The sequence below is a fragment of the Oxyura jamaicensis genome, chromosome 3, assembly GCF_011077185.1.
Source record: "Oxyura jamaicensis isolate SHBP4307 breed ruddy duck chromosome 3, BPBGC_Ojam_1.0, whole genome shotgun sequence".
NCBI classification, from domain to species: Eukaryota; Metazoa; Chordata; class Aves; order Anseriformes; family Anatidae; genus Oxyura; species Oxyura jamaicensis.
This window is the reverse complement of record NC_048895.1, coordinates 11,337,585-11,351,318: the sequence shown is the minus strand read 5'-3', so window position 1 is coordinate 11,351,318 and position 13,734 is coordinate 11,337,585. Positions and strand designations below refer to the sequence as shown.

The following is a 13,734-nucleotide window of genomic DNA, read 5'->3' as shown; positions in this document are numbered from 1 at the left end:
CGAGGTGCGGCCTCACCAGAGCCGAGTACAGGGGGACGATCACCTCCCTAGCCCTGCTGGTCACACTATTTCTGATACAAGCCAGGATGCCGTTGGCCTTCTTGGCCACCTGAGCACACTGCTGGCTCATATTCAGCCGACTGTCCACTATCACTCCCAGGTCCTTCTCCGCCTGGCAGCTCTCCAACCACTCATCTCCCAGCCTGTAGCTCTGCTTGGGATTATTACGCCCCAGGTGCAGGACCCGGCACTTAGCCTTGTTAAACTTCATGCAGTTGACCCCAGCCCATCGGTGCAGCCTATCCAGATCCTCCTGCAGAGCCTTCCTACCCTCGAGCAGATCGACACTCGCACCTAACTTGGTGTCATCTGCAAACTTACTGAGGGTGCACTCAATGCCCTCGTCCAGATCACTGATGAAGATGTTAAAGAGGACCGGCCCCAGCACCGAGCCCTGGGGGACGCCACTAGTGACTGGCCACCAACTGGATTTGACTCCATTTACCACAACTCTCTGGGCCCGGCTATCCAGCCAGTTTCTAACCCAACGAAGCGTGCGCCAGTCCAAACCAAGAGCAGCCAGTTTCTTGAGGAGAATGCTGTGGGAGACGGTGTCAAAAGCCTTGCTGAAGTCAAGGTAGACCACATCCACAGCCTTTCCCTCGTCCACCCAGCGCGACACTTTGTCATAGAAAGAGATCAGGTTCGTCAAGCAGGACCTGCCTTCCATAAACCCATGCTGACTGGGCCTGATCGCCTGCTTGCCCTTCAAGTGCCGCATGATGACTCCCAAGAGGATCTGCTCCATGAGCTTCCCTGGTACTGAGGTCAAACTGACAGGCCTGTAGTTCCCCGGGTCAGCCCTCCGGCCCTTCTTGTAGATGGGCATCACATTCGCTAGCTGCCAGTCAGCTGGGACCTCCCCCGATAGCCAGGACTGCTGATAAATGATGGATAGTGGCTTGGCCAGCTCCTCTGCCAGTTCTCTCAGTAAATTTGGAAAGACATTCCAGAGTTCAAAGACGTTGCTACAGACAGTGTAAATGTAAAATGTATACTGTGTTTTAAATATTAAAAATTAAGAGAAGGAGCATATAGGAATATTTGGGGGAGTCATTTTTGATTATACATTGGACAAGATATATAAGAATTCAGTAAGCATTTACAGGTAAAATATTGTGGCTAATGTAATGAGCATAAAAGCAAAGATAAACGAAAGAGCTTGAAAGATAAATGAAAGAGACAAACATTACATATTCCTGTCTGATATCAGTGCAAAACTGGTTTTTTAAAAAAATATTCTTCATACACCTCATACCATTGCAGTGGTCTTCCCTCTGCAACTCTGGAGAACCTATTGTTACACAGTGCTTATTGTAACAGGAGTTAGCTAGAAATCCTAAGGTGTTTTTTTTTTTTTTTTTTGCTCAAAATTACTTGTTTTTTTGTTTGTTTTTATTGCATCCAAACCCCAGAATATGCTATACTAATCCAGTAGAGCTGTATGGCACTGTAAGAGACATTCAGTTGATGTTTCAGAAGTTTATTAGCACTGGAGATGTTCTTTATCAGATCATTTAGCTAATTATACCACTACGTACTTGAGATGTAATTAATATAACATGTTAGATTGGAACTATTCTCTGCCTTGTTTGGCTTGAAGTGTACATTAAATATAATAGCAAGAGAGTCAAAGCAATTTTAAGGATTTCCTCTCCTAATCATGTTTTTACTAATGATAGTTGAGAATGACTGCAAATCTTACTGAAAGCCCTCAGCAAAGGGCTCAGGTGCCCAAGGAACAGGCCAGAAATTGATTTTTTAATTTATTCTTATTTATTTAATATGGTACACAGCCTGCTTTCCAGTTTCACATGAATAAGGGTATCTGTCTTTCATGCAGTTCTTGCCTGTATGCTGCAGGCAGAAGAGAGACAGCACAGGATGTATCATCACATATTAAAACTGGCATTTGCAGGAGTTTTAGTTACAGAGAAAAAAATTAGAAGTTACTTTTACTATTGCACTGTCAGTTTTTCTACCCACTCAGTCATGGTTTCTTTAAGCAATCTTGTGTCAAATGCTCCAATCTGCTCCTGTGTGATCATATGATTCCTCGAGATAAAAATGAGTGCTGGTTATCATTAAGAACATAGCATATTCTTGTCCAGCATTACTGCTGTATGGGTGGACTAGAATAGCAGAAACCTCAAGGACTGTCTTGGGATCCTTTGAAAGCTGAATATGCATTTTGCGGTTTAGCTGCAGTCACTAGGAATGGAGTCCTGAGGCCTGGAAAAGTCCTTTGACGAGTTCAGCACGTTTTTTACCCTGGCATAGTAACTGATGCCTGTATTTATTTGCCTGTATAACAGTAGCACGGTTTCAGAACATCTGACTGAAACCTTCACTGAGCTTAGAAATTACAGTCATGTAGAATAAAAGCTATTTCATTTTCTGTGGATATAGATGTATTATATATATTTGATATTTTGCTCTTTATTCTTAATTCAATGTGAATGTCTTTAAACTTAACGTGTCCATCTTTTTTTTTTTTTTTTTTTTCAGTAATTATATGAAAATTATATTACTTTTGATGTAAACTGATACAGGACTTTCTAATGCACTTATTAATGAGATGACTGTTCGTGTGGAAAAGATTATTTTCAGCTTTTATCAGTCTAATACTTATCATATACTAAGAAAGAATAATTCCTAAAAATTCCTACTCGTTCTACTCTCCCTGCCCAACTGCAAATTGTTTTTGAAGTGCATAATGTATGTGATTAAATGAAAGAAATTGAAAATAAGTGAAGAAATTACATGATCTAGCCTTTTTAATAGAAGAATTAAAATAGCTGTTTAGCAAAATGGAGTAATTTATCACTTACTTAGTACTTAGTGATAAATTACCTAGTGTTCCCTGTAACTCATTTATCATGAGTGGCAAGTATCATTGTTTTATTCTAATCTGAGAGAGTGAGTAGGGATCAGAGGCTTACATTTCAGTGTTTATACCTCTTGTAATTAGCAACTAATTTAATCATGATTGTTTATAAAATAAAACAGGACCTAGAAAACCTTTCCCAGAGTTTCTGTCTTCTACTGTAACATGGTATTATACATGATTTTATATCATTTATGTGGTGAACTCCTTGCTTCCAGGTGGAATTTTAATTTACACTTCAGTCTACTCAAGTATATAATAGCTTTATTTGTATGTTGGATGCAAGTAGTACATCTTTGTTGCCCACAGTTTCAGTAGTAGTATCCTTTTACAAAATAAAGCATGCAGTCAGAATGCAGTTTATAAAGAGATTATGGCAGTACAAAGTAGTTGGTTAACATAAGAGTGCCTAATCAAAGTCTGACTTCCCTTTTCTTTTTTTCTGATCTTCTGGAGAATGGATTGAGATGGTTTAGACTCCTTTGATCTTTGGAGAGAATAGACGCATACTGCTTTTTTTTTTTTCTGTCAAAATATAATTTAAAATAATAATAAAGAATCATAGATAAATGATTCTACATTCTTTCAGAAGAAGTTGCTCATGTTTCTCAACTGTTCTGTTCTTTCTTGTGTTATGCCAGTCATGATTATCTCCTAATGGATGTTCACTACTTCCCCATCCCTTACTACTTTATTAGAGAATAATGCAATCACTAAAATCAAAGCATGTTTTGGAATGCTTTCTGGAGCTGGTAACTACTTTTTTTGTTGTTGTTGTTGGGGGGGTGGGGGTGGGGATACTGTGTCTTCATCATCCTGTAACAATTGCAGTTTTCAAATTAGAAAGAAAATTCCTATTCACAGTGTAAGTGTGGCTATTGGCTTTTAACAGTCTATGGGTGTGACTTTTCTTTATTTGCTGATTTATATATAATTAAAGTTTCATATTCAAAGTTTGCTTAAATGTTACAACAGTAGGTTGCACAATGTGTTTGAAGGTATGCTGGCAGATAAGATAGTCAACAGTGATTTCAGTTCCTGCTAGAGAATCTATGCAGCATCCTGTATTCCTTACAGTGTTACACCATATTAATAGGGAAGAGAGCCAGGTAGAGCAAAATTTATGAAGAAACAGGAGCCAGTTCCTAGATTCATGAAATCATGAATCTCATTTCTTCCCCAAATTGTTCCCTAGGACTTCTCTTACAGGATTTCTTTAGAGTTTCTGTAGAGGCCAACAGTTGTTGGAAATGAACAAAACAATGTAAGGATGGGGAGGAAGAGTGTGAGATTCTCCTGGGGGAAAAATATATATATATTTATCTGTGATTAAATAACATGGGAACAGAAAATTGATCATCTATAGCAACATCAGTAGTTTTTCAAATGAATTCAACCCATATTAGTGAAGTAGACACCTGTACTCCATTTGAACTAATAATTTCTTTGGCATTATCATAATTTCATCATTTGCTGTTATATAATTTGGTTTTGTACTTATGTACTTAAATATTAAATTTGTTAAGAAGACTGTACTCTGTTTTCTTCAAATGCCTGTGTGATTCATTTATATAAGTAGTGCAAAAAAACTATTTTATGCAAGTGGGAAACAGATTGAGGTCAAATTTAGGTATTTGATGTTTACTACAGAAGTAGCAGTTCATAATGCCTTGCTTTGTAGTATTAGTCATCCTTGTTAATTATTTTGTCTACATGCTGTTTTGGTATAGTTTTCCTATTTACACTACTCTGTGGAAGACTATAAATAAGAAGGTGGCACAATGGATAAATTTTTGAATTTTAAATTACCATGAAATGGAGCACAAAACAGTACATCTGTGAACATACTAGACTCTGGTTTGGAATAATTCATTTATTCAGCCCATATTTAATATTTTGGAGATTTTGTAGAAGGAATATGACTTTTAGAAATAGACTGTCGATGGTTTCAGCTTATTTCCTCTGAAAATAATTCTTTTGGTAGGTAGACAAAAGAATAGACAGCACTTCACTAGTTATTGTTTGTACAGTATCAAATAATGGTTTGTCACATGATATGGATCCTTGAAATTTGTTTAATAATCTTATCTTAAGATTTCTGGTTTCTTTTTCCTTAAAGAAATGTTGTAGCCATTATCAAATAGCTTTGATTTATCCTGTCTGGACAATTTTATTTCTCTGGTCTGTGGTCCCATTACTTTTGATACATAATAAGGTCAAAGCATCCAGCATTTGATTTGAATCAGGCAAGGGTACAGGATCAAATTATTATCAAATCAGCCAGACTTATTCTGTGATTTAATACTGCCAGGAAGTAAGCTACATATGCAGTAAAGCTAAACATAGTGCTTATGTAGGATTGCAGAATCTGCTATGAGGAATCTGCTAAAGCCTGTGGAAATATTTCTTCTGGACATTTGATCAAACCCTAAGAACCTAAATGAACCTCAAGAGCAGTGAATATTAAAACTGTTGTTGACTTTAGTGGGAAGTAAGGTAAATTCTAAGGAAATAAAAAATATGCCCTTCCTGTGCTCGCATGTGCTATAATGAGACATGCTTCTTGTCTGAAGTCTTTCTATGTTACAAATAGATCCCATGTATTTATATATTCATAATCAGCTATTTGGGATTGTAACTGCAGTAATATACAATAATTTACAGTACTCAGAATTCATAATGAAAACATGTTATACTCAGTTATTGGGTTCATATTATCTAGTGCTTTTCTATGTAGGTAAATTACATTTTAATCATTAAATGAAGTGCAACACTTCATGCTGGCTAGAATGACTGCCATGCATTTTTAATGGTTTCTCTAAGTGTCATTAAGTGATAATTTGAAAATAAATAAATAAACACCCATCAATAGACACAATTCATTATTAATAAAGTCTGTTCTTAATTTGCTTTTAAAAACAACAAAAGGGTGCTATGAAATGCTGTAGTGATAGATTATAACTGCTTCTTATATAAAACATACAAATATATTTTAATAATTTTGTTGAATCTGTTCATTTCTACATCTACATGATAGAATTAGAGAGTTGATACAGGTATCATAGACTAATTTAGATTGAAAAATACCCTTAGATCATCAAGTCCAACCATAACCTAACACTGCCAAGTCCACCACTAAGCCATGTCCTTAAGCACAACATTCATATAGATATATGAGGGGATATAGATATATTAAAGGGATGGCAACTCTACAAATTTCCTGGGCAGCCTGTTCCAATGCACAACCATTTTTTTCCATGAAGAAATTATTTCTGATATATAATCTGAACCTCCCGCGGTGCAACTTGAGGCCATTTCCTCATATCATATCACTTGTCATATGAGAGACCAACACCCCCCTCACTACAACCTCCTTTCAAGTAGTTGTAGAGATCACGACTCCTCTGATCCTCCTTTTCTCCAGATTAAACAATCCCAGTTCCTTCAGCCATTCCTCATAGGTCTTATTTTTATTGCCTTCACCAGTTTCAATGCTCTTCTCTGAACATGTTCCAGCAACTAAAGATCCTGGGATGGTTAATTAACAGTAACACGTTACAGCTTTTCTATCCTGCCTCTGATGATGGACAAAACATTTTGGCTTGTATATGTCTTCTAAAATGTCAAAGCAAGATGCAGTAAAATTCTGTAAGCCAATTTTTTGCATCTTTGTTAACTTACTCTGAAACTGTACAGTGGCAGATCTGTGGTTCTTTTACCTTCTATTTTCCCATTTCATAGCCAGGTATGGAAAACAGCATTGCACTTGCTGAGTTTCTCATCACTTTCCAAACGTCAACGTTCTTTTGAGGGCAGAGATGACTGAGCTTGAATCTAAGTGATCATGAGAGGGGTTTTAGTTTCTCGTGAGGAATGCATTATTCTGAAATCTGGAGAATCTGAAGTTTGATTTCTCTTTAGAAATAAAATATTGAAATGGTCACCGATGTTTGCCATATCAGCAAGTAATTTGTTGAGGTTGCTAGTATTACTAACAAAAGAGTGAAGTTTTTGCTGTGAGGAGAAACAAAAATGTGGAAAACAATGTTTTTTAAGGCTGAGGACTGCAGAGCCGCAGGATGGTTGAAGTTGGAAGGTCATCTGGCCCAACCCTCTTGCTCAAGAAGGAACACCTGGAGCAGGTTGCCTAGAACCATGTCCACGCAGCTTCTGGATATCTCCAAGGAGGGCAAATCTACACCCTCTCTGGGCAATCTGCGCCAGTGCTCTGTCACACTCACAATAAAGAATGTTTTCCTGATTTTTAGATGGAACCTCTCGTGTTCCTGTTTGTGCTCATTGCAATTTTTCCTGGCATTGGGTATCACTGAAAGAGTCTGGCTCTGTCTTCTTTGCATTCTCAATCAGGTATTTACATTTATTTATGAGATCCCCCTCCATCACCAAGAATGATCATGGGGAGGCTGACTCACTTGTAGCTCCCTGGATTTTCCTTCTTGCTCTTCCTGAAGTTAGGAGTGATGTTTGCTTTCCTCTGACCTCTCCCACTCACCACATTTGATCAAAAATTATCAAGATGGCCTTACAGAGATGTCTGCCTGTTCCCTTAGCACTCATTGGTGCATTAAGTTGTTTCTTTAAAAATATAAAATGACACAAATCTTGACAGGTACACCATTTGTTTGCAAGGTAATTTAACTCAAGTTATCATGTTGCATTTCACTACTACTTTTAGCCATTCAGACAGAATATTTCATGGAAGGCAGGATTGTTAAGTTTGAATTGATTTGTAAGTTTTTAACGTGATTTTAATGGGAAAGATTGATGATAATATGTTTTCAAAGATAGATGGTGGGGAATATTTGTACACTTTAGTACTGAATTTCTGATTATCTGTTGCTACTGAGAACACTTTGATAAGCATTTGATAAATGATGAATTCCATAATATTGAAGAGTCTAGACTAGAAAATGAAATAGATCTACCAGCATACTGGATTCTGGATTAAGCGTGAAAACCTGAGATTTAGTGGTTTTTTTTTTTTTTTTTTTTTTTTTTAATTAGGTTTATGGAATGCAGTAGTTTTGTCCATGTTTATCTAGCATATCATATACCTTCATGCTTAGCCAAATGACTGTCAAATACAAAAGCTACCAAATAAGGAAATACATTATATAGTCAAGAACCTTCAGCTAAATTACAGGTTTTGCTTGCTTTTTTCTTTCTTAACAGGTGTTTTTATTAGAGCTGCTAAAATGCTACCTTCTGTAGATGCTATCTTAAAACACTTCAGTTGCTTTTGAAGAATTATAATGTTAAAGTGATTTGGTCTGAAGAACTATGGACTCTGCAAAGTAATCCATGTTCCCAGATAGATATTTTAAGACAAGACTACAACAACAATATCAAAAACCATGATGTTATCTAACATTGTGATGTGAACATGATATTAACTGACTTCAACTTAGAGCAAATGCTGTTGGTAAACCTACAGAGCAGCGTTGTACACATTTCCCTAATTAGATCTGAAGTAGTAGAGCTGTGCAAGTATTATACAGCATCTGTTACAGCTGGTTAAATTTGTTTTTTAGAGATGTATTGTGTATGTCCAAGTGAGAATATTTTTTATGACTGTATTTGAGTGCATGACATTTCTGATATGAAATGCATACAAAATGCCAGAAGAGGATGGAGTGATTGGTAAGCCAGTTAGAGGCTCTGAAGGTGAAGTTGTCTTGTATCCCATAGAGGGGAGGGTTAATCTCCTGACTGCAATGCATGAACACACTGTTGTCGGATGAGAAACTTTCCCAGTTATCTGAAGTATGGATTTGACCTACCTGATAAATGTCTGTGCTCTGATACACTATTATCATACACTAATGGAGGCCTGTTATGGATTTACAATGCAATGTCAGAGCGGTCAGGGGCCATGTGGTAATACTACAATGAATTCTGAAAACTGAATAAGCAAAATGCAATCCTACAATGTAAAAATAGCAAATAATTGGCATGTTTGTTTTGGTAGGTAAACAAAGAGGAAAAAAAAATATAAAGTTTAGGATAAGTATGGAATTAAAGGCTTTTTCCACATTTTTCATTTTTTTCAACCAAAATATTTTTCTGACATAAAATATTATGATAAATTTTGACTTTAATTTCTTACCTTTTTTTTTCCTGTTTAGGCCAGTTTTTAAACAAATTCATGCTACTTTGATGCAATTCCAAATAGATTTTTAAAAAAGTAAATGTTTCAGTGTAACCTAAAGAAAAAGAAACACGAAAACCTGCCAGCGCTTCAGATTCAAACTTTACATGCCACTTTCTTGCCAAAATTAGTGGTTAAATTAAACCTCCATTTATGAATTCTTTACAGAAATTCACCAAATGGGATACCTAATCATCCTAATTTTGTAAATCATGATTATCTAATAGTGCTCTTCATTCTAGTCTCTGCCATGTGAATTGGGGGGAACCTTCATACACAAATTGATTTTGATCAGCTCATGTTTCAAAGTGGTGACATGTAATGTGAAGAAAAGTACTACAGTATTTCCATAACATTTGTTTAAGTAGCTTATATGAACATCATAAAATGTATCACTTAATGACTGTTTTTGGTGACATTACTAAAAAGTAGTACAGACTTTATTATAGAAGCCGTAAGAAATGCAGAAGGGATCAAATAGTGAATTAAGTAGTGTACATTACATTGTGTATCATTACATTGATTGAAGATGCTGCAGAAGAAGAATCCATAGGTTGCCATTACTAATCTTACTGAAAGCCAGTCAGATGGGACCCATATTAAACAGATGTTTTCCAATCTGTGAAACTGATTTGATCTTTCCAATGACAACTCGAGTTTTTTCTTTTTTCCAGTGAATAGGTAAAGGGCTACTGATTTGGCCTTTTATTCACTCCCTTAAGGAAAGTGCAAGACTAAACTTCTTGATGCAATTGAATATTTACAAAATGACATAATAGACAGAAATGTTAACCTCTGTATTGGATGTCTGTAGGAAGGTATTGGTAGCAGGAGAGCTGCAAGTGGTGACCTCTGAGAAAAAGTTGGGACTGTCTGTGGTAGACATAGCTGGTTTCAATGGCCCCACCACAGTGCACATTTGAGCCCATCAGCCAAATTTTCGGTGCCTCTAAAAGCATTAAAGAGAGGGCAAAATACTGCCTGTCAGAAGGAAGAGAATGGAAAATGGGACATGAGAGAGGAGATGCTCCAATTACTGGAGCAGAGATTTAACTGCAGCCCGTGGAAGAGACCATGTTGGAGCAGGTATTTCTCTGCAGCTTGTGGAGGACCCCATGCCAGAGCAGGTGTATATTTCCTCCAGGAGCTGTTGCCTGTGAAATATCTGATGCTTTAGCATATTTCTCCTTAAGGACTGCAGCCCATGGAGAGGAAACACAGTGGAAGAGGGGAAAAGACTGAGGAGGAGGGAGCAGCACACTGGAGCTGGTGTGGACTGACTACAACCTCCATTCCCCATCCCCTTGTACTGCTCAGGGTAGGACAGGGAGAGGTTGAAGAGGCAAGAATGAAGCAGTGAAGGGAATGAACTTGATCGAGAGGAAAAAAAACATGGGGAGAAGGCTTTGTTTTAATTTTTGTTTTTGTTTCTCACCTTCCAAAACTATTTTAATAGTAATAAATGAAATTGATTTTCTCCAAGCTGAGTATGTTTGGCTTGTGATAGTAATTGCTAAGTGATCTCCCTGTCTTTATTTAATCCACAAGCTTTTCTATCTTACTTACCCCCGCTGTCCCCTTGATGAGGGGGAGTGAGAACAGCTGGGTGGGTCGGTGTCTGGCAGCTGGCCAAGGTCAGCCCAACATCTAAAAGGCTTTTTTAAGTCTGCATAAATTGTGGCTCTGTTTACAATATGAGACTGTAATTTTGTTTTTGAATGAGCTTGCTCCTTCAGGCCTTTCTTTGGGGAAGTTTTAAAAAATGTGCCTGGCATGCTCTTACAGTTCTATTCATTTTCACATCTGTGTAAGTGATCTGGTTTTGCAGAAGTAGTTTATACTGCATAATATTTATACATAAATATACTGCATGTTGATTCATTTATATTCTTTAGCTTTTTGTGTCTGAGTCATTAAATACATGGTAGATGTAGTTTTGTCCCAAGTTGCTGCATTTAAGATTTATCATCTATTCAGTGTAGCTATTCATGCTGTTTTAGTATGCTTTTGCAGTAAGCATCCACACCAAATAGATTTGCTCTTGAGCATTTTACACTTTTATTAAATATTCATTAAATGTGAGGCATGGTAGTCATGCGGTCCACTGCTTAGTGTATTGAAACCCTAGAAAACGCATTGTTTGTAAATTTTTTAAAACAAAATGACCTGTGATTTTCCTCCTCTACTGAAACATGTTAGGGCCCAGGGCTCTTAGTGTAGTATTGAGTTCTGCACACAAGGCTGACTTGAGAATTTTTAAGATCCGGAGAATGGGTGCAAAAATTTCTGTATGTCCTTAGAGTATATTTGCAGTATGTCTCTTGACCTGCTGTTTCTGATGGACTTGGATGATAAATAGGTATTTTCTTGCATCTCTATTCTTGGCTATGCTAAAGGTAAAAATAAAGACTTTTGGACAGATTAAACAGACTAATTTTTGGCCTCAGTCATGCAAGTAAAATCTAGCTCACATTTCAATCAAGTTCAACAGGGGGTAAAATTTGTCCTAAGTGTAAGAAATTTATGCTTGATAAAAAGAAGTCTGGAAAAATGCCGAAGTTATTTTTAAAACCAGACTAATTTAACTACCTTTTCTCCATAATAAGCATTAGTCAGAACTCCTGTAAGAATGTAATTTTTTTTCTAGAATGGAACCTGTGGGAAAAAAAGTTTTTTCTCAGGATTGCTGTTCTCCTAAAGCTTGGGAGGTTGAGGCAGAAGTTATGTTATAACTCTTTTTACCACACAACTGTTTATATTCCTAAACCTATATTTATCTGAGTTCCTCACTAGAAAGGTGATAGTGTTTGTCCATGGAGGTACCAGCTGTCTGAATATTACAGAACTAGAGAAGTCTGGGTAGGATGTAGCAACATTTTCATGATACGTAGCACCTACTGCATATTTATGGTACATAAGGAATGGCCAATATGGGAAGCAGTCTGTACTGCTTGTTGAAAGAGAGGGAACATTGCTTAATCTGGAACTCAAGACTAGGGATTTTTGCTTGGTGTTTGTATCTTTTGAGAACACTTCTAGCAAAATAGAGGGGAAGACCCTCCTTTAAGGGTGCTCAGAGAGGTGTTTGTTTATTTATTTTTTAAAGTGTTTAATTACAAAATAGACTGTTAAACCCAGGTGTGAATTTCCTTTTACAAATCCTGGTAATTTTATCTGTGGCAAGGTACTGTGAGAGTAAGGTACAAGTGAGGGTGAGGAAGGAAAAGATCCAGGTTTTGACTGAAATAATATTTTAGTTTGCATATTCACCTAAATGCTATGTGTTTAGATGTGTTCCAGATCATGTTGCTGATGCAGTATATTTTCTAAGTTTAATTGTACCCATAAAGGTTCTGTAAGAAAATACTATAATTCATAGAAAATCTTAGTTGTCTTTTTTACTTAATGGATTTTATGTGTTTTAAATGAATTAGTTTTTGATATAGTGCTTACAGTAATACTGTTGAATTAGCTATATAGGTATATAAAAATAATACATGAAAACAGCTTTGTAGTAAGTGCCAATGATTTTATTTATTTATTTATTTTATTTTTCCCCAGGAAAAGAAGAGTATATTGCAACGTTCAAGGGATCAGAATACTTCTGCTATGATTTATCTCAGAATCCCATACAAAGTAGCAGTGATGAAATAACTCTCTCATTTAAAACACTTCAGAGGAATGGACTGATGCTTCACACAGGAAAATCAGCTGATTATGTCAATCTTGCACTGAAAAATGGAGCTGTCTCCTTGGTCATTAATTTGGGCTCAGGGGCCTTTGAAGCACTGGTGGAACCTGTGAATGGGAAATTTAATGACAATGCCTGGCATGATGTGAAAGTAACCAGGAATCTGCGTCAGGTAACAGTACAATGGATACAAGAATAATTGACTTTGTTTTGAGTAAATGCTTGACAATTTGAAAATTACATAGTGTCACATTGGATGTGTTGTAGGCATTTTATTAGTTTTTTATTTGCACAAGGAGGGATATTCCTGCCACACTTGAGCAGGGGCATATCTAGAAAGTTGTAGGGCAAGCAGCTGTCTGAATGAGACAGTATTACAGCTAGGTGTTTTAAGACTATAGGTATCACTATGGTGTTTCTCCAGTACATCTGTCTGCCCTTGCAGTCTTGCATTAGTCAAGGCTAAAAACTTTCCATAGGACCTAAGTTACTCTAACTCCGTTGCAATTCTTTAATTAAAAAAAATGTCCTATCTATTTTTGTCTTTTGAGGAGTGAGCAGTAAATTGATTGTTGGATAAAGTTTATGCACTGTGTGGAGGCATCTTGTGTGTCATGCCACGTTTAACTAAGCAGAAACAGCAAATATATATCCAGGAAATTGCATGCATACTCTTGGTGATGTGGTAGGGGGGTTGTACATCAATAGTTAAATTTGAGGTTGGGGTGGGAGGGATGAGGGTGAAGAGAATTCCATGTATGTGTGTATACTGTATGTGGTAACTAAATGTACAATATATGCACGTATGTGGCACTAAACTGTTATGTATATTAATGTTCTAAAGTACTTTATTGGTAGTAACATGTAATTTTGTGAAGTGCTATATTTTGCTGCCCTAAATGTCTGTCTTAAGTAATATCCTTAACA

The 13,734-nt window shown here is 36.7% G+C and overlaps 1 protein-coding gene across 31 annotated transcripts in view; it reads left to right on the top strand.

The window, feature by feature from the left end:
- Nucleotides 1-13,734, top strand: part of NRXN1 (neurexin 1) — a 712,085-nt gene that overhangs the window by 221,793 nt on the left and 476,558 nt on the right. For all 31 annotated transcript variants that reach the window (XM_035320187.1, XM_035320183.1, XM_035320178.1 and 28 more), the window contains one exon: nt 12,678-12,979. In XM_035320187.1, the coding sequence (XP_035176078.1) occupies nt 12,678-12,979 (302 nt within the window). The remainder of the gene's footprint in view (nt 1-12,677; nt 12,980-13,734) is intronic.